The 24,894-nt window shown below is 41.6% G+C and overlaps 2 protein-coding genes across 5 annotated transcripts in view; one reads left to right on the plus strand and one right to left on the minus strand.

The window, feature by feature from the left end:
- nemf (nuclear export mediator factor) overlaps positions 1 to 9,985 on the plus strand; it is a 29,412-nt gene extending 19,427 nt beyond the window's left edge. The window contains exons 23-32 of one of the 2 annotated variants that reach the window (NM_001173635.1): positions 3,049 to 3,088; positions 4,814 to 4,869; positions 4,965 to 5,115; positions 5,288 to 5,365; positions 5,579 to 5,770; positions 7,256 to 7,294; positions 7,413 to 7,519; positions 7,730 to 7,773; positions 8,738 to 8,817; positions 9,589 to 9,985. In NM_001173635.1, the coding sequence (NP_001167106.1) occupies positions 3,049 to 3,088; positions 4,814 to 4,869; positions 4,965 to 5,115; positions 5,288 to 5,365; positions 5,579 to 5,770; positions 7,256 to 7,294; positions 7,413 to 7,519; positions 7,730 to 7,773; positions 8,738 to 8,817; positions 9,589 to 9,666 (865 nt within the window). In that variant the 3' untranslated portion in view covers positions 9,667 to 9,985. Of the gene's footprint in view, positions 1 to 3,048; positions 3,089 to 4,813; positions 4,870 to 4,964; positions 5,116 to 5,287; positions 5,366 to 5,578; positions 5,771 to 7,255; positions 7,295 to 7,412; positions 7,520 to 7,729; positions 7,774 to 8,737 lie in introns of both variants that reach the window. The other variant, XM_014209963.2, reaches the window with a different exon arrangement.
- LOC106610633 (kelch domain-containing protein 2) lies at positions 8,332 to 23,882 on the minus strand. Of its 3 annotated transcripts, none has more exons than XM_014210066.2 (14): positions 23,751 to 23,882; positions 16,483 to 16,725; positions 16,103 to 16,182; positions 14,297 to 14,414; positions 12,456 to 12,568; positions 12,157 to 12,238; positions 11,818 to 11,901; positions 11,625 to 11,705; positions 11,409 to 11,467; positions 11,138 to 11,247; positions 10,975 to 11,047; positions 10,769 to 10,856; positions 10,590 to 10,642; positions 8,332 to 10,394 (listed from the first exon to the last, which is right to left on the minus strand). In XM_014210066.2, exons 2-14 carry the CDS (start codon positions 16,717 to 16,719, stop codon positions 10,271 to 10,273), a joined length of 1,302 nt encoding a protein of 433 aa, XP_014065541.1. In that variant the 5' UTR covers positions 16,720 to 16,725; positions 23,751 to 23,882; the 3' UTR covers positions 8,332 to 10,270. The 3 variants fall into 3 exon arrangements, with proteins under 3 accessions (XP_014065541.1, XP_014065540.1, XP_045579289.1); XM_014210065.2 differs by having other exon boundaries at positions 23,747 to 23,880; XM_045723333.1 differs by lacking the exon at positions 23,751 to 23,882 and adding an exon at positions 21,538 to 21,556.
- Between the last annotated feature and the right edge of the window lie 1,012 nt (positions 23,883 to 24,894).

Genomic DNA, 24,894 nt, shown 5'->3' on the forward strand with positions numbered 1-24,894 from the left:
AGGGGATCTCTGACATGACGTGACATTTTCTAACGCTCCCATAGGCTCTCAGAAGGCGCCAGAAAGCTGAATCGTGGCTTTGCAGCCCATGGCTGAAAAACATTAGCGCATTTTGTAAGTGGCCGATCTGAGGACAATGGGACGGGGCGCGCGTGCCCGAGTCGACTCAATGTTTACTTTCTCTCTCTTTGAACGAAAACCACCACTCCCGGTCGGAATATTATCGCTTTTTTACGAGCGGTTGACATGCTTCGAAGTACGGTAATGGAATATTTAGAATTTTTTGGTCACGAAATGCGTCGTGCGCATGACCCTTATTTACACTTCGGATAGTGTCTTGAATGCACGAACAAAACGCCGCTATTTGGATATAACTATGGATTATTTTGAACCAAACCAACATTTGTTATTGAAGTAGAAGTCCTGGGAGTGCATTCTGACGAAGAACAGCAAAGGTAATAACATTTTTCTTATAGTAAATCTGACTTTGGTGAGGGCTAAACTTGGTGGGTGTCTAAATAGCTAGCCCTGTGATGCCGGGCTATCTACTTAGAATATTGCAAAATGTGCTTTCACCGAAAAGCTATTTTAAAATCGGACATAGCGAGTGCATAGAGGAGTTCTGTATCTATAATTCTTAAAATAATTGTTATGTTTTTTGTGAACGTTTATCGTGAGTAATTTAGTAAATTCACCGGAAGTTTGCGGGGGGTATGCTAGTTCTGAACGTCACATGCTAATGTAAAAAGCTGTTTTTTGATATAAATATGAACTTGATTGAACAAAACATGCATGTATTGTATAACATAATGTCCTAAGATTGTCATCTAGTGCTGCATTTAGCTGTGGTTTGGGTTTATGTGACATTATATGCTAGCTTGAAAAATGGGTGTCTGATTATTTCTGGCTGGGTACTCTGCTGACTTAATCTAATGTTTTGCTTTCGTTGTAAAGCCTTTTTGAAATCGGACAGTGTGGTTAGATTAACGAGAGTCTTGTCTTTAAAATGGTGTAAAATAGTCATATGTTTGAGAAATTGAAGTAATAGCATTTCTAAGGTATTTGAATATCGCGCCACAGGATTACACTGGCTGTTGAGTAGGTGGGACGCAAGCGTCCCACCTAGCCCATAGAGGTTAATGTTATTCCACTGTATTTGAATACCAAATGTTACCTTTTGAAGTACCTACACTTAGCAAGCAAGTAGCAAACCTACATAAGCTACTGGGGAACCCACGCCCACCTACTTTTTCCCACATGACACTATCGTAGTCCATGTGGGGTCAAACGACATCAGGAGGGCTAGCTTGGAACGTTTGAAAAATGGATTTTAAAAAACTGATTTTAGCATTAAATGACTCAAAAACGGCCAATAATTTCAGGTCCAGTACCATCGTTGGGCCGCGGGTGTGAAAGATTCAGCAGACTGCTGGCATTACACATCTGGCTAAAAGACTACTGTAGCTCTGCTGGAGTCACTTTTTTTGATAACTTTGACACCTTCTGGAAACAGAAGATACTCTACAGGAATGACTGAGTCCATCCAAATCATCTTGGCTCCTGAACACTGTCCACGCATTTCAAGGCTGTGTTGAAACAATGACTGGTAAATGATAAAAAAAGGTCTTTCTCACGTCGGCTACGGAGAGCGTGATCACACAGTCGTCCGGAACAGCTGATTCTCTCATGCATGCCTCGGTGTTGCTTGCTTCGAAGCGACTGCATGGCCAGGCATGACTACAGCACCATCATTAAGTTTACAGACGACACAACAGTGGTAGGCCTGATCACCGACAACGATTTAGCTAATCTGGTAGGCTCATGTCAGCTCGTGGCAGCTCGTGGCTGTGCTTCCCTTTGTAGTCTGTAATAGTTTGCAGGCCCTGCCACATCCGACGAGTATCGGAGCCAGTGTAGTACGATTCAATCTTAGTCCTGTATTGGCTCTTTGCCTGTTGGTTCATCGGAGGGCATAGCAGGGTTTCTTATAAGCTTCCGGGTTAGAGTCCCGCACCTTGAAAGTGGCAGCTCTACCCTTTAGCTCAGTGCGACTGTTGCCTGTAATCCATAGCTTCTGGTTGGGGTATGTATGTACAGTCACTGTGGAAACGATGTCCTCGATGCACTTATTGATAAAGCCAGTGACTGATGTGGTGTACTCCTCAATGCCATTGGAAGAATCCCGGAACATATTCCAGTCTGTGCTAGTAAAACAGTCCTGTAGTTTAGACTGAGTTTTACTTGTAAGCAGGAATCAGGAGGATAGAATTATGATCAGATTTGCTAAATAGAGGGCGGGGGAGAGCTTTGTACGCATCTCTGTGTGTGGAGTAAAGGTTACCTAGAATTTTTTTCCTCTGGTTGCACATTTTAACATGCTGATAGAAATGAGGTAAAACTGATTTAAGTTTCCCTGCATTAAAGTCCCCGGCCACTAGGAGCGCCACCTCTGGGTTAGATTTTGTGCACCAGCTGTTTTTTTTACAAATATACACAGACCCCCCCCCCTTCTTACCGGAGTGTGTTGTTCTATCTAGCCGGTGCAGCGTATATATCCCGCCAGCTGAAGGTTATCCATGTCGTCATTCAGCCACAATTCGGTGAAACAAAAGATATTACAGTTTTTGATGTCCTGTTGGTAGGATATTCGTGATCGTACCTCATCTAATTTATTGTCCAATGATTGTACATTGGCAAGTAATATTGATGGTAAGGGCAGATTTCCCAAACGCCGTCAGCAGATCCTTACGAGGCAACCCGCCCTGTGTCCTCTATACCTGCGTCTCTTTCTCTTGCCAATGACAGGGATTTTGGCCTTGTTGGGTGTCTGAAGTACATCCTGTGCATCGTGCTTGTTGAAGAAAACATATTTGTTTAATATGAGGTGAGTGATCGCTGTCCTGATATCCAGAAGCTCTTTTTTTGCCGTAAGATACGATGGCAGAATAAAGTGCAGCTCAAGTATTTGACATGTCTATTTGACCCAGGTCTGTTCAGTGTCCGAAAGTGAAAGTCATCAGAAAGGTTTCTGTTTGTTTCTCTCTCCAGGGAAACCCAAAGTGCTGGTTTCAAAAAGGTGTCCATTCAGGTAAAGCCATTGTGATCGGTGAACTTCTGACTGTTTGCATTAATCCGTTTTCATTATGCAATAAAATAATTGATGTTTTATAGTATACGTTTTTATTTTGTAAACGTAATATCATACAGTTGAAGTCGGAAGTTTACATACACTTAGGTTGGAGTCATTAAAATTCCTTTTTCAACCACTCCACAAATTTCTTGTTAACAAACTATAGTTTTGGCAAGTCGGTTAGGACATCTACTTTGTGCATGACACAAGTAAGCTTATTTCACTGTATCACAATTTCAGTGGGTCAGAAGTTTACATACACTAAGTTGACTGTGGCTTTAAACAGCTTGAAAAATTCCAGAAAATTATGTCATGGCTTTATAAGCTTCTGATAGGCTAATTGACATAATTTGAGTCAATTGGAGGTGTACCTGTGGATGTATTTCAAGGCCTACCTTCGAACTCAGTGCCTCTTTGCTTGACATGGGAAAATCAAAAGAAATCAGCCAAGACCTCAGAAAAAAAATTGTAGACCTCCACAAGTCTGGTTCATCCTTGGGAGCAATTTCCAAACGCCTGAAGGTACCACATTCATCTGTACAAACAATAAACACCATGGGACCACACAGCCATCATACCGCTCAGGAAGGAGATGCTTTCTGTCTCCTAGAGATGAATGTACTTTGGTGCGAAAAGTGCAAATCAATCCCAGAACAACAGCAAAGGACCTTGTGAAGATGCTGGAGGAAACAGGTACAAAAGTATCTATATTCACAGTAAAACGAGTCCTATATCGACATAACCTGAAAGACCAGTCAGCAAGGAAGAAGCCACTGCTCCAAACCCGCTATAAAAAAGCCAGACTATGGTTTGGAACTGCACATGGGGACAAAGATCGTACTTTTTGGAGAAATGTCCTCTGGTCTGATGAAACAAAAATAGAACTCTTTGTCATAATGACCATCGTTATGTTTGGAGGAAAAATGGGGAGGCTTGCAAGCCAAAGAACACCATCCCAACCGTGAAACACGGGGGTGGCAGCATCATGTTGTGGGGGTGCTTTGCTGCAGGAGGGACTGGTGCACTTCACAAAATAGATGGCATCATGAGAAGAAAAATTGTGGATGTATTGAAGCAACATCTCAAGACATCAGTCAGGAAGTTAAAGCTTGGTTGCAAATGGGTCTTTCAAATGGACAATGACCCCAAGCATACTTCCAATTTTGTGGCAAAATCGCTTAAGGACAACAAAGTCAAGGTATTGGAGTGGCCATCACAAAGCCCTGACCTCAATCCTATAGAAAATGTGTGGGCAGAACTTAAAAAGCGTGTGCGAGCAAGGAGGCCTACAAACCTGACTCAGTTACACCAGCTCTGTCAGGAGGAATGGGCCAAAATTCACCCAACTTATTGTGGGAAGCTTGTAGAAGGCTACACGAAACATTTGATCCAAGTTAAACAATTTAAAGGCAATTCTACCAAATATTAATTGCGTGTATGTAAACTTCTGACCCACTGGGAATGTGATGAAAGAAATAAAAGCTGAAATAAATCAGTCTCTCTATTATTATTCTGACAAGTCACATTCTTAAAATAAAGTGGTGATCCTAACTGACCCTTAGGTCAGGGAATTTTTACCAGGATTATATGTCAGGAATTGTGAAAAACTAAGTTTAAATGTATTTGGCTAAGGTGTATATAAACTTCCGACTTCAACTGTATGTACAATTTATTCTTCATTAGGTTGATGTGGAGGCGCAAAAAGAGGGGGGAAAACACATTACAGCCAAGCAAAGAAGGTAAGCTAAATACATAGCAATGTAACCTTCCCTCATAGCTAACATTAATGCATGAATGCAATGGTTTTGTTTTGCTGCTTTCTTCTTGTCCAAAGGGAGGAGAAGAAGGGGAAACAGGATCATTCTGAAACTCAGGAAGAAGAGGGAAAGACCGAGGAGATGCATGGTGCCTCCGCAGCCAATCAGAAAACCAAGAGTGGAGGAGGGGGAGGAGCCTCTCAGCAACCTCTTAAGAGACATCAAAAGGTGAGACATTTTCAAAGTTTTAAATTAACTAACTTAGTTGTAGTCCAATTCGACCAGAGATTGGTTCTAGTGCTGGCTAAGGTTGTCAGCTTTGCTGTCTTCGTGGTGGCGTTAGTTAGAATAAAATGCCCTTGAAAGTCAAGTTTTCATCTATGCTGTTGTTGAAATCCAGAACAAGCTGAAGAAAATAAAAGAGAAGTACAAAGACCAAGACGAAGAGGATCGGGAGCTGATGATGAAATTGTTGGGGGTGAGGAGTATGATGTTGAACTTTCCCTCATACTGTTGAAATGTCTGGATTACAAACTGGAACACAAATGAATAATATGAACATATCTGTATACCAAAAAATTTATAAAAACACATTGAATGAAAGGGAGTTTTTTTATGGCTGGTTACTGGTTACCAATAAAGCAGTACAGTACAGGAATTTATTGAAATCCCAAACCTTTTCCGTCTGCAGTCTGCTGGCTCCACTAAGGAAGAGAAGCCTAAGAAGGGCAAGAAGGGGAAGGGCAAAGACGAGGTGTTGAGAAAAGCACTCCAGAAGCAAGCCCAGAGACCCCGTCCTCAGGAGGTCATCTTAAAGAAACCAGAAGGGGAAGAGGAGGGTCTGGCTGGGGAGGAGGGGGCAGCACCTGAACAGGATGACAAGGTAAAAAAAACAAGTCAAACTGCTCCATGTCTGTTCAGTGTCCGAAAGTGCAACAATCATCAGGAAGGTTTTTGTTTTTCTCTCTCCAGGGAACACGCAAATACTCTTAAAATGAATGATTCCTTCCTCAAAGTAATCACTAACAGGTTTCCATTGACCTGAGGTTTATTAGACAAAAATAATGTCCCAAAATTGTGATTTTTGTATTTTATTTTTACCTTTCTTTAACTAGCCAAGTCAGTTAAGAACACATTCTTATTTTCAGTGACGGCCTAGGAACAGCTCGGGCATTCGATCTTGCAACCTTTCGGTTACTAGTCTAACCACTAGGCTACCTGCCGCCCCAATAGTATAATAGAAATAGTACAAAAGTATAATAGAAATGTTCTAAAGATCGATACTGCAAAATATATAAACGCAAAACACGCAACGATTTTACTGAGTTACAGTTCATAGAAGGAAATCAGTTCATAAAAGGAGAAATGCTCACTAACAGGGATATAAACAAATTTGTGCACAAAATTTGAGAGAAATAATATTTTTGTGCGTATGGAATATTTCCGCTCATGAAACATGGGACCAACCAACACTTCATCTTTTTTACATTTTTACCTGTTCGACGGGTGGATTTTTCTTTTGTCAAACTCTCTCTTATTGCAACAAATGATGATGGAAACGGTGTTTTTTGAATAATGATGATTGCTAAATCATTTTTGAAGGTTCGCGTGGCATGTGATATCACACAATTACAAAGCTTCACTCCACATTTAATTCTAAATGCCTACTGCTTTCTAAATCTACATTTTTCCACAAATTTTAGGACAAGGATTGTCTTGACTTTCAAGAATGCTTGAATTACTTCGCCTTGCTTTTCTGGTTGGCTGGATGCAAGTTTCACCATCCAATTATTTCAGATATACAGGAGTGCAAGTTTCACCATGGCACGGTGTGTGGTGTTATGATGGCACATGAGAAATATTAGTAAATTCTTGCATTCTATCCATCTGAGACATGAAACGGATAGGTGGGAGGGCATACAGGCTGCCTAAATGTATCATGGAAACACTTCATTTCTATTCGACACTAGGTTTTTGTGAAAAAGTGATTTCTTTTTTTGTTATGACGTCATTATGTCCAGCTGTTTTTGTCAACACAAGACTGTTAAGACTGGAAACGCACCGTAGAAGGCAATTGTCACATCTATTTTCTATGCAAACTGGCTAAATGTCGAGAAAAAAAAAATCGCTGGACAAGTTAATGGAAACGTAGCTACTGATCTAACATGACATAATTGGTGAAAGCAATGCCACGGAAAACTTGCACCAATCATCAATCCATTTGTCAGATCAGTGATTACATTAAGGAAGGAAGAATGCATTTTAAGAGTATTTGAACAGGGCCTCTGAATCCATGTTTGCTTGATCTAAGAACTGAAACAAAGGTGATTGAAGAAAAAGGGAGAAAGACTATTTATTTCTGTTGCAGGAAGGAGATGAACAGGACCAAGACAACCCTGGAGCAGAGGTGGGTTCTTCGAGATTACTGTATTACTGTTCAAACCTGGCTAGGAATAAAATAATGAAATCTTTTGTTGCAGTGCCAACATCCTTGTCTTATTGTGTCTCTCCATTGACTTCCCTAGGAAGCAGAGAAACTGCTGAATTCTCTGACGGGCCAACCACACCCAGAGGATGTACTGCTGTTCGCTGTGCCAGTCTGTGCCCCCTACACTGCCCTCTCCAACTACAAGTAAGGACAACATATCTACCTAGTTTTATAATATCTATGTAACGCCAGTAATGGCTACCATTGAAAGACCAAATCCTCCTACCATTCCATCGAAACCAACCTAACACCAATGTTGATTTACCCATATAGGGATATACTTATTCTGCTTCCATTTGCCATAGGAAATGGCTATGTTTTCAAAGTTAGCTGAACAACAGTGTTTCCCAATAGGCACAAGGTGAAGTTGACCCCAGGGACCCAGAAGAAAGGAAAAGGTAATATCAGAGCAGTTAACGTGTTATAAATGATAAGAGGGCGTCTGCTAGTGCTGAGCGATTAACCAATATTTCGGTTAATTTTCAGTTTTTAAACAACTAATTGATCCGACGTCGTTTCAATTTATTTGAATTCCATTTAGTTCATTTTTTTTTCTTCTGTGAGCTCAATCCGCACATTGCTGTTTCTCTAGAAATAAATCAGATCCAGCCTGAACTGTGTGAGGGAGTTGTAGTTTCCAACAGGTCAGAATTCTACATGCATACAACGTAGTAATTAACTCCAATGACCACAATCAATTGCACATCTACTTGTTTGGTTGGTTTCTTTTATGCCTGCTATGAAGAGGCAGAAGAATGCACGATCTTGAGGGGATATAGAGAGCAGCTGTCGCTTCGAGGAAAATACATGATTTAAGTGATTGTTGGTATTCAGCAGTCATAAAAGTATGCCTTATTTACTTTGGAAAAACTACAAAATTGTGATTTTATCAAACAGCATATGCAGCAGCTCTATAGAGATGACTTGGAATTAAATAAAAAGTCATAAAACAAATGTAATACACAACTGAAGTATTTTATTAAAGTGAATAAATTATGGTCCATAAGTGAGAGGCAGTAATGAGCAGTCAATACCTTCATGGGACTTTTATTAATTGTTTCAGCGTTCAACCCAAATCTTTTTATTTTTATGAACCAAAACAACCTCAAAAAGCACTAATCGCTCAGCACTTGCGTCTTTTAAGGTCCTTACTACTGAATAGTGTCTGTTCCAGGTGCATAGGAGTCAAAATAAGAATACTGAAGAGGCGCACAGTAACAAAAAAAGGAATAAATCCAAAACTGAGGCTTAAATGGATTTGTTACTTTTTTTGACAGTGTGCAGGTCTCCATCTCTTATTATAAATGATGACATGGCTGGGTCTTAGGAAATTCTGTATCTATCTATATTTTGTCCTCCCAGCTGCCCGCACTGCAGTATTCAGCTTCATGAAGGCCAGGGAGGCTTCGACCAGAGAGAAGGACCTGTTTCGCAGTGTCAAGGTAAGGCGGATCCACATACCTGGATCGTGTTCATTAGGGTGCACCGTAGCAAAACAAGTTATTTTTATTGGACAGAGTTCAGATAGTACCTCCCCCATTTTGAGACTACTGAACGGCAGGTAGCCTAGTAACCAAAAGGTTGCTGGTTCGAACCCCCTTGAGTTATTTCTATAACATGCCGGTCCAGACAAAATCTTTTGATTTCACATTGAGAAACCCCAAACAGCTAATCACTTCCAAAAAATATGAACAAAGGCTCCAAATATGTCCTTTTAGAAACAGTGAAGCTCTCAGTATAGTGATGCAGGACACATGAAATTGTGTCATTCAAAACTTTATCCACAGCATGAGTAAATGAGGAATACAAAGCTACAGACAGTTGTAGAATCTATGCCAAGGGGCGTGGTGGCCAACGCCCTATGATGACACGTAAGTTAGTGTTTCCTTTACTTTGGCATTTAACTAGCAGCAGGCTACACGGCGAATTGAACAGCTGGACAGGGAAAGTAAGAGTCGCGCAAAAGGGAATATAACATTGCCTACAACATCTAAAGACTTGGATCACTATACTGAGAGCTTTGCCATTTCTAAACAGATGTTTTTGGAGTGCCCAAATACTACACAATGAGCAAGTGATTTTGCTGAAAGGTGTCTAACCTGCCATTTACACAATCAATTTGACATTCTGGGATATGTAAGTGTCTATTACTTGATATGAATGACTGCATAGCCACTTAGCACAAAACAACAACCACCCTTTTCTCATTTCAGGATACAGATTTAGCAAGAAACATCCCAGGCAAAGTTAAAGTATCAGCACCTAACCTAATGGCAGCCAAGAAGAAATAGACCTATACAATTTAGTCGACATGGACTTTCTTCACGAAACAATGAGTTAACCCCACCCTTAATAGGACTATGATGTCTGCAATTGGATGACAGGAGAAGCTTGTGCACTGAAGCATTCATTTTCCTGGATCTTTACTTTCTTCAAGATGACATGGGGAGGGGGAAAGCAATGCAAAAATGTCAGAACAAAATCTGATTTGACATTTATTTTTTCTTGATTCAAAATTAAGGTTTTTATAATGAAACTTGTGCAAATAATACAAAATGAGTAACTTTGTGGTAACTGGTATTATTACCTGATTAAAAAGACAAAATACTACACGTGCCTCTTCTGACTAACATGGTCAAAGGTATAACACCTTTCCAGCAGGACTGAACATGGTGTTTTCAAACACTGGCATGACAAATTCACACAAGGATAATGAACATTGCCATGCTTGCTGACTGGCCAACACCACTGCCATCAAAAGCCTACTTTTTTCCCCCACTAAATTAATTACACTCGTGACAAGTTGGGTTGAGCCGTCCTCTTTGTTCAGCTAGCACCAAGGCCATGGCTGTCCACACACACCCCGGCATCCCATAGAATGTGGTGATATATGCCTCATGACCCCAGTGCGTTGATGCCTCCCATCCTCTGTTTGAGTCTGTGTAGCAGGTGTTTAGGCAGGCAGTCCCATGATGCAGCCAGCAACTCTCTGTGCTGCAATGCTGCTTCCATACAGAACCTAGAGAGGGGGGGACAATCAGGCACCACTTAAGCAAGTTTTACATTGACTAGAAGATGTATCAGAGCTGATGTGTTCATTAGGCACCAAACGGACTCACTACTGAACCTTTGTTGCATGCCCTCCCTAATAAACAAAACCCAGTAGTTGGGGCCATGTTTTTGTGTCTGGGTTCAGGGTTGTTTCTCTACTCACCAGACAAGTGACTTGGGTTGAACCATGAACACCAGCAACTCTTTGCTGTGAGCCTGTTAAAGGCAATTGACATACCTTTATTTAAACCATACTTGGTAGTAAACCTGGTTATCAATCAGTTTTAATTTTAAGTGACACTTGTGCCAGACACCAAGAAGGTGTGGTCTCACTGTACTCACTGCTCGCTGATGGGACAGCAGGTTATTGGCACAACCGCCAAACACAAACACCTCCCCATCAGGACCGGAACAGGCCGTGTGCCAGAGCCTGACCCAAAAAAGAAGTAAATCACCATTGACTCACATGACTATGGACACACACACAGACAGTGAAACAAGCAGCTCCTATTCATTACCACTAATTGGTTTCTCTCTTGTGATATTACCTGGGGCTCTGTGTATGATTGTGCTTGTACTGCTGCCACTCGTTCTTGCTGACGCAGTACAGCCAAGCGTCACCTGTATATATTACAAATGGATGGAGGAATAAAAACATTTGGTCATGCCATGGACTCAAGGAAAATGGACAAGGAAGTATTCTTCACTCACTCAGTGTCTCTCTATATGTTGTGAAGCCTCCGAACAGGAAGATGTGATCAGGTGACACGGGGGTGAGGGAGTGCCATGAGCGTCCCACAGGACCCTGCTGAGGAACACTCCTGTAGAGGGGCGAGGGGAAATAGGACCGGGGTAAAGGGTTAGTCCCATAAAGGTGAACAGAGGTACTTCCATGGGTTAGAGCACATCCTCCTCCCATAAAAATGGTGTTTAATGCTATAACATGCATGAAGACATTTTGGATGAGGACCCCATCTCATACATTTCATGCCACTCCCAGGAATCCATGTCGATGTAGTACAAGTCGTTCAGGCGGTAATCCTGTTGTAAAAGAGGAAGCATCAAACATTTAGAATACAAGATCCTTTATGTAATAAGTCATAGAAATGAACATGGTCAACATCTGTATCTACAGGCCAGTGATACCATTTCACATTAGACAGTGTGACCGTAATCTCTTCAGAACATTCCTACTTACCCTGTAACGCCCCCCAAACACATAGCCTCGGTTTCCCACCTTGGCACAGGCATGTGCTGCCCGGGGAGATGGGGCATTACCCTTCAATAGAAAAGGGGAATGGAGAGGTGAGACTGGAGCTCCCATTGAAACAGATGTGCAAAATGGCTTCCAACACAGAAAGTTGTGACATGATTTAAGGGAATGCTGTTACCTTGGTGACTGGCTGGCTCCAGGTGGACACCTCCAGGTCCAGGATGTGAATGTGGTTGTTCCAGCCCCGCCCCGGATTATCTCCCTGTTACACCACACAGAGAAGGGGTTGTTTTCATTAGGGCATGCAAACATTTAACTACGGAACAAAAATGTGCGTTATCCAGGTTGTCCATCCCCGCTTCAGTAAAAAAAATGTTTGGTGCCTAATGAACACGACCAAGAACTTTACTATTATTGACAACTCCCTTTGCTGCAGACAGATACACTTAACAGACAATTTTCATACTGGTGTTAAAAGCAGCTGAAGGTTAAGGTTTGTGCAATTAATTGACCATACCATGAATGAAGTTTCATCGTATTCAAATGTCCCTCTGTGAGCTCCTTGTGCCATATATCCGTAGCCCCCGAAGAATACTAGCCTGTGAACAGCCAGCAGTTAATGGAGAAATGGTTTGAAGTGACAAATGCATCAAAGGTATTGGGAAGTTCAGAAGATCAGTCAATTTTGTATGATCTTCTGTGTAGAATTTCTCTTGCGACCCCATAGCTTGGTAAACGCTGCTTTAGAGGTAATGAGATGGAGCAACTATAAGACCGATTATATTAAACACACTGCCTGCCAATTGACCAACTCACCTATTCTTGTGAACCCAGCAGCCCAGTTTGTCCTTGCAGGATGGGGCCAGGCCCTTGAGATCCTTCATCTCCTCCCAGCAGAGGAGAGGTGTTCGGAGAGGGAGCCGAAAGACCTGAAGGGCAGACGGTATAAATGGAATAAGACTAGTCTCTTGTAACAGACATTAACATTTTAAAAGGCCCAGTGCAGTCAAAATTCTGTTCTCCTGTATCATTGTACAACAAATGTAGCGATTAAAAGTTAAATGGGCTTCCATCGCAAAATGTTTTTTGCAGGTGCCCACTGGTATTGCTCTCCAGCCAACAGCTTTAACAGTACACTGTTGGCTAGAGCGCACGTATAGCCTACATGATGAGATTATTATTAAGGACAAAAGATCAAGATTTTTGTATTTGTCAAATGGCAGCCAAGCATCGATTAAGATCTCACCAGAATAAGAACCTCAATATTTATTGGAAAGGAGCATCAAGCTCATCACCTTGCACTTTCACCACTCTGAAGTTCATTCATTTCATCTGTAGCCTAATAAACTGCATGCTTTCCTGACGAGTCGTAGTGGGAGGACATGTCATCGCGTGACTCCAAGTTTACTTGTTATTATATCAATACTTACGCATAAAAGCATTTCCACCGACATTTCTCGCAAAATACATTTTACAAACACAAAAAGATCCCACCTAGCGCATTTAGTTTTGTCGACATTTGGGAAGTCCACCAAAAATGTTTGTTTCCATCATGCTGGTCATTACATGTTTTACTTAATTACTTTACTCTAAGGTTGGCTGGAAACCTGGTTACTGTAAAAAAGTGGGAAAAGGGTGTTATTGTGGAAAATACAATCTACATAGGGCCATCTGAATCAGCCTGTTTGCATGGGCAGGAGTTTTGGCTTTCCTGGTGATGTCACCAGGCCATAAATTGATTAATAGACCAATAACAAAGATTTCCAAACCTGTATCCCAATAACAGCTAGTATTAAGTTTTCCCCTTCCCACTCAGCCACAGTCCTTGCAAAATTCTTGCTTGAGAAATAATGGAAAACAATTACAGTAAGGTACTTAAGTTACCCAGAAATGATTTGACATCGATATAAATATGGCTGCATTGGGCCTTTAAGTCTGTTGGCAAACAGGCTTCTGAGGTAAGATAAGGATAAATGGATAAATCCTGCCATGGTGAATGTCCTGCTGTGGTGCTTAAAGGAGCAATCAGCAGTTGCCACATCCATTTGTGGACTTAATAAATTAATGATATGTACCCCATTGATGCTTTCAGAACTTATAAATGCCTCATGAACTTAGTTCAACTCTCATACCCCATCAGAAACCAAAATAAAAGCTTGTTTTACTCCAATGTTTAAACAAACACTATATAGCCTCAAACCAGGGTTAACACTATCATTTTGATATCATGGATGGTCAATCCTTGCATTCATAGCTCTCTCTATGAATTTGAGTGGTTACATTTTTCCAGACCCATCCCTCAGCTGTTTACCAAACCAGGGTTGGGGAGCCACTTTGTTATTGTTTCTACTGGGATTGTTGCTTTAAAGTGGGGGCAGGGATTTTAAATGGAAAATTCTGTAATTCTCTAATCATCACTGCTTACATGTGAAATAGTAGCATCGAAAGATACCCCAGTGTTGGTAGCATGCGGCACAAAATATTTCCAGTTTCTGGAAAGGGAGGGGCTGGGTACGGCTTTGGCAGAAAGGGAGGGGTGTGGACTTAATCATTTGCCCCTAGAATACTACTGCAAATACAGCAGTTGGCCAGCGTGCAAGAGAAATTTGGTTCTGTGTGCCGAAATTATACAAGACATAACACGCACACACACACACCCGGTTAGTGTTTCCTCTGGCATGGTGGCCTCCAAACAGATAGAGGACGCCGTCCACACACACTCCACAGCTGCCAGACATGGCGGCATGAAGGTTACCCCCCGCCATCTGCTTCTTCCTGCAAATACAGACAGATACAGTGCCTTCAGAAAGTATTCACACCCCTTGACTTTTACCACATTTTGTTGTGTTGTAGCCTGAATTTAAAATGGATTACATTTAGTTTTTGTGGCATTGGCCTACACACAATACCCCATAATGTCAAAGTGGAATTATGTTTCAAATTTTTTTTTACAATTTTATAACAAAAAATAAAGCTGAATTGCCTTGAGTCAATAAGTAGTCAACTTATTTGTTATGGCAAGCCTAAATGTGTAAGTCGCTCTGGATAAGAGCGTCTGCTAAATGACTTAAATGTAAATAAGTTCAGGAGTAAAAATGTGCTTAACAAGTCATAAGTTGCATGGACACTGTGTACAATAATAGTGTTTAACATTCTTTTTTAATGACTACCTCATTGCTACCCCACACATACAAGTATCTGTAAGGTCCCTCAGTTGAGCAGTACATTTCAAACACAGAAGACCAGGGAGGTTTTCCAGGGATATTCAATATCTTACTTTTTTTACCCATCTACCTATAGGTTGCCGTCTTTGGGTAGATGGGTAAAAAGAATAACGGGTATTGAATATCCCTTTGAGCATGGTGAATTTATTAATTACACTTTTGATGGTGTATCAATACACCCAGTCACTACAAAGATACAGGCGTACTTCCTGCCGGAGAGGAAGGAAACTGTAGGGATTTCACTGAGGTCAATGGTGACTAAAGCAGTTAAGAGTTTAATAGCTGTGATAGGAGAAAACGGAGGATGGATCAACAACATTGTAGCTACTCCACAATACTATAACCTAATTGACTGAGTGAAAAGAAGGAAGCCTGTACAGAATATAAATATTCCAAAAATATGCATCATGTTTGCAATAAGGCAGTAAAGTAAAACAGCCCAAAATGAAATGAAAGTCCTGAATACAAAGTGTTATTTGGGGCAAATCCTACACATCATCACTGAGTACCACGCTTCATTTTCAAGCGTGGTGGTGGCTGCATCGGCAAGGATTCCAGAGTTTAAGATAAACGGAATAGCACTAAGTACAGGCAAAATCCTTGAGGAAAACCTGGTTCAGTCTGTCTTCCAACCGATACTGGGAGACAAATTCACCTTTCAGCAGGACTATACCCTAAAACACAAGGCCAAATATACACTGGAGTCACTTACCAAGACGACATTGAATATTCCTGAGTGGCCTAGTTATAGCTTTGATTTAAAATTGGCTGGGAAATCTATGGCAAGACTTAAATGGCTGTCTAGTAATGATCAACAACCAACTTCACAGAGCTTGAAGAATTTCTTTAATAGTTTGCAAATATTGTACAATCCAGGTGTGCAAAGCTCTTAAGACTTACCCAGAAAGACTCATAGCTGTAGTCGCTGCCAAAGGTGATTTTAACATGCATTGACTCAGGGGTGTGAATACTTATATAAATCAGATATCTGTTTCTAAAAACGTGTTCGCTTTGTCATTATTGGGTATTGAGTTTTAGTCTAATCCATTTTGTATTCAGGCTGTAACAACAAAATGTTGAATAAGTCAAGTGATATGAATACTTTCTGAAGGCACTGTATAAGGTCTGGTCAAAAGTTGTGCACAATATAGTGAATAGGGTGCCATTTGATTTGTGACAACCTAGATTTCACAGCTAGACACATAACTACAAACAAAATTAAGTTAAAATCCTTATTACCATCGTTCTGTCTCCATGTTGTATATCCAGATTTCATTCCTTGGTAAGTACAAGTCAATGAAGCCAGTAGTCTGGGAATTCTAGTGAGAAGACAAACAAGAGGGAAGTCAATGGAATTACAAGAATCTTGACACCGTTTTTAGTCCACTTGACCCATGTCACACTTTCCCTGGTAATAGATAACAGTAAAACGCCAGACAAAATGTTTAGGAAGGTCAAAGTTGACACCAAATCTCCCAGTAAAAATTATGGTTAAAGACTGATTGGAATGGTATAGTTCAGAATTATATTATTTAGATACACTATAAACAAACGTCTTAATAAATATTACTGTTCATCTGACAGCAAATTCTGAATGTCTGTCAGTCATACTTGCTTACCTTATATCCTCCCCAAACATACATGCAGTGGCCATCCACCACTGCTATGTGGCCACTGCGCTCAGCTGGCTGGTCCAACTCAAAGGGCTCTTCAGTGTCCAGAAGAACTGCATCCTCATCGAGTTCATCAGCCTCGTCCACCACCCAGTCAAATTCTCTCTCCTCTTCATCTCTCTCGGACTCCTCGTCTTCCTCCTCAACAGGCAAGCGGTCAGCAATGTCCTCCATTTCTGCCATGATCACCTGGATGGGAGAAGAGGGCTACATAGTTTTGCATGCCAAGGATTTTGAGTAAGAGAGTATAAGGGTTATTGGAGCGATAGACATTCACTGTAGTTAAGAATTCCCATCCCCAACATGGGACTATAAGCAGCTAGCTCAACCACACACACACACCAGGTTATTAGGTACACTCATCTACACTGAACAAAAATATGAACACATGTTAGGGGTTGGTTTCATGTTTCATGAGCTGAAATACGATATCCCAGAAATGTTCCATATGCACAAAAAGCTTATTTCCCTCTAATTGTGTGCACAAATGTATTTACATCCCTGTTAGTGAGCATTTCTCCTTCGCCAAGATAATCCATCCACCTGACAGGTATGGCATATCAAGAAGCTGATTAAAACGGCAAGATCATTACACAAGAGCACCATTTCTCAACCGTTACATTAATTTCTCTCAAACTTCGGTTTAGAGAATTTGGCAATACATCCAACCGGCCTCACAACCGCAGACCACATGTATGGCATTGTGTGGGCGAGCGGTTTGCTGATGTAAATGTTGTGAACAGAGTGCCCCATGGTGGCGGTGGGGTTATGGTATGGGAAGGCATAAGCTACGGACTACAAACACAATTGCATTTTATCTATGTCAATTTGAATGCACAGAGATAACGTGACAAGATTCTGAGGCCCATTGTCGTGCTATTAATTCGCCGCCATCATAATGCATGGCCCCATATCGCAAGGATCTGTACACAATTCCTGGAACATGAAAATGTCCCTGTGCTTCCACAGCCTGCATACTCAGACCTGTTCCCCAATGAGCAATGTTTGGAATGCTCTGGATAGACATATACGACAGCGTGTTTCAATTTCTGCCAATATCCAGCAACATCGCACAGCCATTGAGGAGTGGGACAACATTCCACAGGCCACAATCAACAGCCTGATCAACTCTATGCAAAGGAGATGTGTGTCGCGCTGCATGAGGCCCCCATAGTCAGTATCAAACCAGATACTAGAGGTCGACCGATTATGATTTTTCAACGACGATGCCGATTATTGGGGGACCAAATAAAGCCGATATCGATTAATCGCCCGATTTTATTTTTTATTTATTTATTTGTAATAATGATAATTACAACAATACTGAATGAACACTTATTTTAACTTAATATAATACATCAATAAAATCAATTTAGTCTCAAATAAATAATGAAACATGTTCAATTTGGTTTAAATAATGCAAAACAAAGTGTTGGAGAATAAAGTAAAAGTGCAATATGTGCCATGTAAAAAAGCTAAGGTTTAAGTTCCTTCCTCAGAACATTTGAAAGCTGGTGGTTCCTTTTAACATGAGTCTTCAATATTCCCAGGTAAGTTTTAGGTTGTAGTTATAGGAATTATAGGACTATTTCTCTCTATACGATTTGTATTTCATATACCTTTGACTTTAGGATGTTCTTATAGGCACTTTAGTATTGCCAGTGTAACAGTATAGCTTCCGTCCCTCTCCTCGCTCCTATCTGGGCTCAAACCAGGAACACATCGACAACAGCCACCCCCGAAGCAGCGTTACCCATGTAGAGGAAGGGGAAACAACTACTCCAAGTCTCAGAGCGAGTGACGTTTGAAACGCTATTAGCGCGCACCCCGCTAACTAGCTAGCCATTTCACATCGGTTACACCAGCCTAATCTTGGGAGTTGATAGGCTTGAAGGGGGGGGGGTATAATTTGTGGAACGTTCCAACAGGAATTTGTTCCAAAAAATGTAAAGTAAAAGGTTGCCAACCAACAACGCATACAAAGTAGCAACGAATACAAACCTAGCAAACTAGCTGCCGAATAGGCATCAACTCACCACGTAGCTTATTCTTAATGTTTGTCCATAGGCAACCAGAGTGAGGACAGACATTTTTCGGAATAAACGTGATGAGTGAAAAACGCAATGAAATAGACCACTCCCTACCCGGTATCTTATTCTGCTGCTATACAACTTTGTTTTTTGGAAAACTTGTTATTTACGAAGTTTTTGGAATAGATTCCTGTTGGAACGTTCCAGAAATTATACCCACCCGGGTTGAAGTCATAAACAGCGCAATGCTTGAAGCACAGCGAAGGGCTGCTGGCAAAACGCACGAAAGTGCTGTCTGAATGAATGCTTACGAGCCTGCTGCTGCCTACCACCACTCAGTCAGACTGCTCTATCAAATCATAGAATTAATTATAACATAATAAACACACAGAAATACGAGCCTTAGGTCATTAATATGGTCGAATCCTGAAACACTACGTTTTTTTCTTTTTTTCTTTCAGTGAAATACGGAACCGTTCCGTATTTTATCTAGCCAGGTGGCCCAAACTGTTGCATATACCCTGACTCTGCCTGCAATGAATGCTAGAGATGTGACACAATTTCATGTTAGCAGGCAATATTAACTAAATATGCAGGTTTAAAAAGACACTGCTCAAAAAAAAGGGAACACTTAAACAACACAATGTAACTCCAAGTCAATCACACTTCTGTGAAATCAAACTGTCCACTTAGGAAGCAACACTGATTGACAATACATTTCACATGCTGTTGTGCAAATGGAATAGACAGGTGGAAATTATAGGCAATTAGCAAGACACCCCCAATAAAGGAGTGGTTCTGCAGGTGGGGACCACAGACCACTTCTCAGTTCCTAAGCTTCCTGGCTGATGTTTTGGTCACTTTTGAATGCTGGCGGTGCTTTCACGCTAGTGGTAGCATGAGACGGAGTCTACAACCCACACAAGTGGCTCAGGTAGTGCAGCTCATCCAGGATGGCACATCAATGCGAGCTGTGGCAAGAAGGTTTGCTGTGTCTGTCAGCGTAGTGTCCAGAGCATGGAGGCGCTACCAGGAGACAGGCCAGTACATCAGGAGATGTGGAGGAGGCCGTAGGAGGGCAACAACCCAGCAGCAGGACCGCTACCTCTGCCTTTGTGCAAGGAGGAGCAGGAGAAGCACTGCCAGAGCCCTGCAAAATGACCTCCAGCAGGCCACAAATGTGCATGTGTCTGCCCATGAGGGTGGTATGAGGGCCTGACGTCCAAAGGTGGGGATTGTGCTTACAGCCCAACACCGTGCAGGACGTTTGGCAAATTCGCCACTGGCGCCCTGTGCTCTTCACAGATGAAAGCAGGTTCACACTGAGCACGTAACAGACGTGACAGAGTCTGGAGACGCCGTGGAGAACGTTCTGCTGCCTGCCACATCCTCCAGCATGACCGGTTTGGCGGTGGGTCAGTCATGGTGTGGGGTGGCATTTCTTTGGGGGGGCCGCACAGCCCTCCATGTGCTCGCCAGAGGTAGCCTGACTGCCATTAGGTACCGAGATGAGATCCTCAGACCCCTTGTGAGACAATATGCTGGTGCGGTTGGCCCTGGGTTCCTCCTAATGCAAGACAATGCTAGACCTCATGTGGCTGGAGTGTGTCAGCAGTTCCTGCAAGAGGAAGGCATTGATGCTATGGACTGGCCCGCCCGTTCCCCAGACCTGAATCCAATTGAGCATATCTGGGACATCATGTCTCGCTCCATCCACCAACGCCACGTTGCACCACAGACTGTCCAGGAGTTGGCGGATGCTTTAGTCCAGGTCTGGGAGGAGATCCCTCAGGAGACCATCCGCCACCTCATCAGGAGCATGCCCAGGCATTGTAGGGAGATCATACAGGCACGTGGAGGCCACACACACTACTGAGCCTCATTTTGACTTGTTTTAAGGACATTACATCAGAGTTGGATCAGCCTGTAGTGTGGTTTTCCACTTTAATTTTGAGTGTGACTCCAAATCCAGACCTCCATGGGTTGATAAATTGGATTTCCATTGATTATTTTGTGTGATTTTGTGGTCAGCACATTCAACTATGTAAAGAAAAAAGTATTTAATAAGATTATTTCTTTCATTCAGATCTAGGATGTGTTGTTTAAGTGTTCCCTTTATTTTTTTGAGCTGTATACATACTTGTTTATTGATTTTAAAGAAAGGCATTGATGTTTATGGTTAGGTACATTGGTGCAACGACAGTGCTTTTTTTCGCAAATGTGCTTGTTAAATCAACACCCGTTTGGCGAAATAGGCTGTGATTCAATGATAAATTAACAGGCACCGCATCGATTATATGCAACGCAGGACACGTTAGATAAACTAGTAATATCAACCATGTGTAGTTAACTAGTGATTATGTTAAGATTGATAGTTTTTTATAAGATAAGTTTAATGCTAGCTAGCAACTTACCTTGGCTTCTTGCTGCCCTCGCGTAACAGGTAGTCAGCCTGCCATGCAGGCTCCTCGTGCATTGGATTGGATTAGTAACCGGAAGGTTGCAAAGTTAAATAAAGATGTATAAAAAAATTAACAAATATCAGCAAATCGGTGGCCAAAAATACCGATTGTTATGAAAACTTGAAATCGTCCCTAATTAAAATCGGCCATTCCGATTAAATCGGTCGACCTCTACCAGATACTGACTTTTTTGGGGGGCATCTGTGACCAACAGATGCATATTTGTATTGCCAGTCATGTGAAATCCATAGATTAGGGCCTAATTAATTGATTTCAATTGACTGAATTCCTTATATGAACTAACTCAGCAAAATCTATGAAATTGTTGCATGTTACATTTATTTTTGTTCAGTATAGTACCGGGTTGGACCCCCTTTTGCCTCCAGAACAGGCCAAATTCTTATTGTTTTTAGCTGATAGGAGTGGAACCCAGCGTGGTCTGCTACTGCAATAGCCAAACCGTGACAATGCTCGACAAGTTGTGCATTCTGAGATGTTGTTCTACACACCACTGTTGTACTGTGCCATTATTTGTCTGTTTGTGGCCCGCCTGTTAGCTTGCACGATTCTTGCCATTCTCCTTCACCCACAGCACCACCGCTAACTGGATGTTTTTTGTTTGTCACCCATTCTTGGGAAACCCTAGACCTGTGGTCACCAACTGGTCAAATCTTCAAGCCATTCCTAGTCGATCACCAAACATTTCTGTAAAAAAAAAAAAAAAAGCATTGCAATTCCTTTTTTTTTTTTTTATTCATTTCGTACCATGGGCGGTAGGTGCACTTGATTCTGAAGCCCTACAAGGCAAAGTGTTCCCATTTTGAACCATTTAATGTCTGAAGGTAGAACTCTGCCTACCCAGCAGGCCCAGAGAGCAAGTCAAGTCAAGTACCGCCGGCCAATCAGATAGCTCAGATCAACTCATCTGCAGTTTCCTCGAGGCATAAACTGTAAAAAGAAGCCTCAAACGCACAGCAAAGTTGATACTGAGATTTCAAAAACATTACTAGAACTCAACGAATACAGCAAAGAGCTGCTGTTTTTATGAGTAAGTTAATGTTTAGGTTGTTATTCAGCACTGTCAACACTTTGTTCAACACTTTTATAAAGCCATAAAATGTGCGTTCTCCCTACTTCCGCTCACGCTAAAACCAGCACTGCAGCTGCAATGAATGAGTATAGCAAAGTGTTCCGATAAGCTTGCGTTGTTATTATTCGCGGCTTGTCTTTTTCAATAGAGTAATATTTAACTTTCTCTGATCATATGAGTAACGTTAGTTGGCGCATGAGGCAGAAATAATGCAGCGTGACTTGAGTTTCGCAATCAGCTGGAAGACTGTGTCCCCTTTTCTCAATGGAAGGAGGTTTGCGCAGGGACATTGAGTGGGCAGTCTCACCGCTGCTCCCTCCCTCCCCTCAGACTGACCATCAGATGCAGGCCATCAGTCCAGTAAAAAGGCACTCAGCTGTGCCTCCCAAGTTATACAAAAATTACCAGTGTGATCATATACCTACATTTTTTAAAATGTAATTTGAAAATGGTCTGAGAAGAACATTGGCGGGGAAATTCAAGCATAGACAAAATACACAAACATTGCTACAGAACTTTTAATTGGTTAACGTTTTTTGTTTTTTAAGGGTGTAGCTCAGCTTTAATATTGCAGATAAATTGTCGCTTCCATCAATGTAATTGTCGGCATCATTTCCAATCCCCCATATATATTGTTTTAATTGGTTAATGTTCCATAGGCTTACTTTAAGTCATGTTTAAATACATCTGAGAGGTAGATCTCTGCTTGCATTTTGACTCAAAGTGATCTCGACGTGCATGAAAAGCCCAGGAGGGTGGCTGTTTCTGAGATACTGGATCCGTCGTGCCTGGCACCAACGATCATACCTTGCTTAGGTCACTCGTTTTGCCTCTTCCAACGTTTAATCGAACAGTAACAATGCCTGCTTTATATAGCAAGCCACGGCCACCTGACTCACTGTCTGTAGGAGCGAACTATTTTCGTAAACTGTGCGGTGTACCTAAAACTGGCCAACAAATCCAGGTGTCACATCCGGCCATGATTGGGGGTCCCATTGGGAGGCGCACAATTGGCCCAGCGTCGTCCGGGTTTGACAGGGGCGGGCCATCATTGTAAATAAGAATGTGTTCTTAACTGACTTGCCTAGTTAAATAAAATGTGTATACATGCCTAAAGAGAAGATGCTTTACAATCGGAATTCTAAGAGATACAAATAATTCAGATTGCAAAATTTATTTATTTTTTGGTAATATATAGCTGTTACTGGGTAATACTTGGATTGTTAGGATTGTTATTGCCTGTTAACAACTAGTATGAACCTGCAAGTACTGTGTACCAACTGTGTACTGTGCCAGATCACAAAAACACTTGATCACCTGACAACTTTTTGCACCGTGGAGGATGGTTTGTTTACATGGTAACGCAAGACACGTTAGCTTTCATGCTATCATTGACATAATATAAATACGTAGCTCGTGTATAAAGACTAGTTTGCAGTAACCATCATTTTAAACATATTGCTTGTGCGAGACAACCAACGTAGCCTAGCTAGCTAACGCGTTAGAAAGCTTACAGAAACATGCGGACATGAACGTGCTAACTAGTTTGCCATATCAAATTTAACTGCGTTTAATGCATAAAACATTGAAAAAGGACAGATTCAACTTTGCAAAAATATGTCACTTACGTACAGGAGTTCAAATGACCCACGTCAGCGTGAAGCGTTGTTTTTGTCCAGTGATTACTGTGCAACATTTAGTTGAAGCCTGACCGGAAGCAGCCGAGAACATCTCATTTCCGCCATCTTTATGGGGTCAATATAATTTCATTTGTGCAAGAAGGATAGTAGCCAGGAGAGAAGCGTAATAAAAATATGATTTTATTGTCAAACATTCACCAGTCAAGTGAAAAAGAACAAAGTTGACAATTCAAGGAATGTGAACCATTATTCTCCATGATACAACAGGTAGTGTGAGGTGATAGACATATGACGTCTGGTTTAAAGTTTTAAAAACTTTGCAAGGTTAAACCTTTGTGTATTTTGATGTTAATGCTGTTATATTATGTATCTGCCAGTTCTGACTGCATTATTTTCACTGTCAAATCTAAGATGGCTGCCATTGTCATTTTGGTGGGCTATGTCCCTTTTAGAAATGGAGGAAGGCAAAGGCTGCTGGGACATGCCATCAGGGAAAGATGGAAGTGGATGATGAGTTCGAATCAAGCAGCGTGTCGAGCAAAGTTGGTGAAGACAAATGTTCTGAATGGACAACAGTAGTATTGAAAACTGGAATTGGAGTGGAGGATACATGTATGAATGATAATGAATCTCTTCTTGTTGGGATGCATATGTGGGAGACCCGTTTGAGGTGTAAAATTGTGAAGTATGCACTGGGAAAAGTGGTCTGTCAGACCAGGAGTGGTCTTATTTTGATTAATTGTATTTCTGAAGAACATAGGAAGATAGCAGTGAGCCTAAAAATAATCTGGACAAAATAAGTTTCGTGTTTTGAAAATTCGGGGTAGAACACCCATCAAAGGAGTCATCTCAGGGGTGACGATGGATGTTCAGGTTGAATCCCTAAAGAGAATTCCTGGTGTGGTTAGTGCCCGGCGTTTGACCCGCTGGGTGAATGGAGAAAAATAAGAAAGTATGTCGGTCCTGTTGACATGCTGTAAGAGCTTTTGTCTACAGACCATTGCAGTGTAAGAATTGTAAAGGATTTGGTCATGTTTCAAGTGCTTGCAGACATGGTATATTGAAGAACGGTGTGTGGAAGGATGACGGTGTTGCAATTGTGATAGGGGATCATGATCTTGAGTTCCTGGAGTGCC

This window comes from Salmo salar, chromosome ssa09 (assembly GCF_905237065.1).
Source record: "Salmo salar chromosome ssa09, Ssal_v3.1, whole genome shotgun sequence".
Classification (NCBI taxonomy): Eukaryota; Metazoa; Chordata; class Actinopteri; order Salmoniformes; family Salmonidae; genus Salmo; species Salmo salar.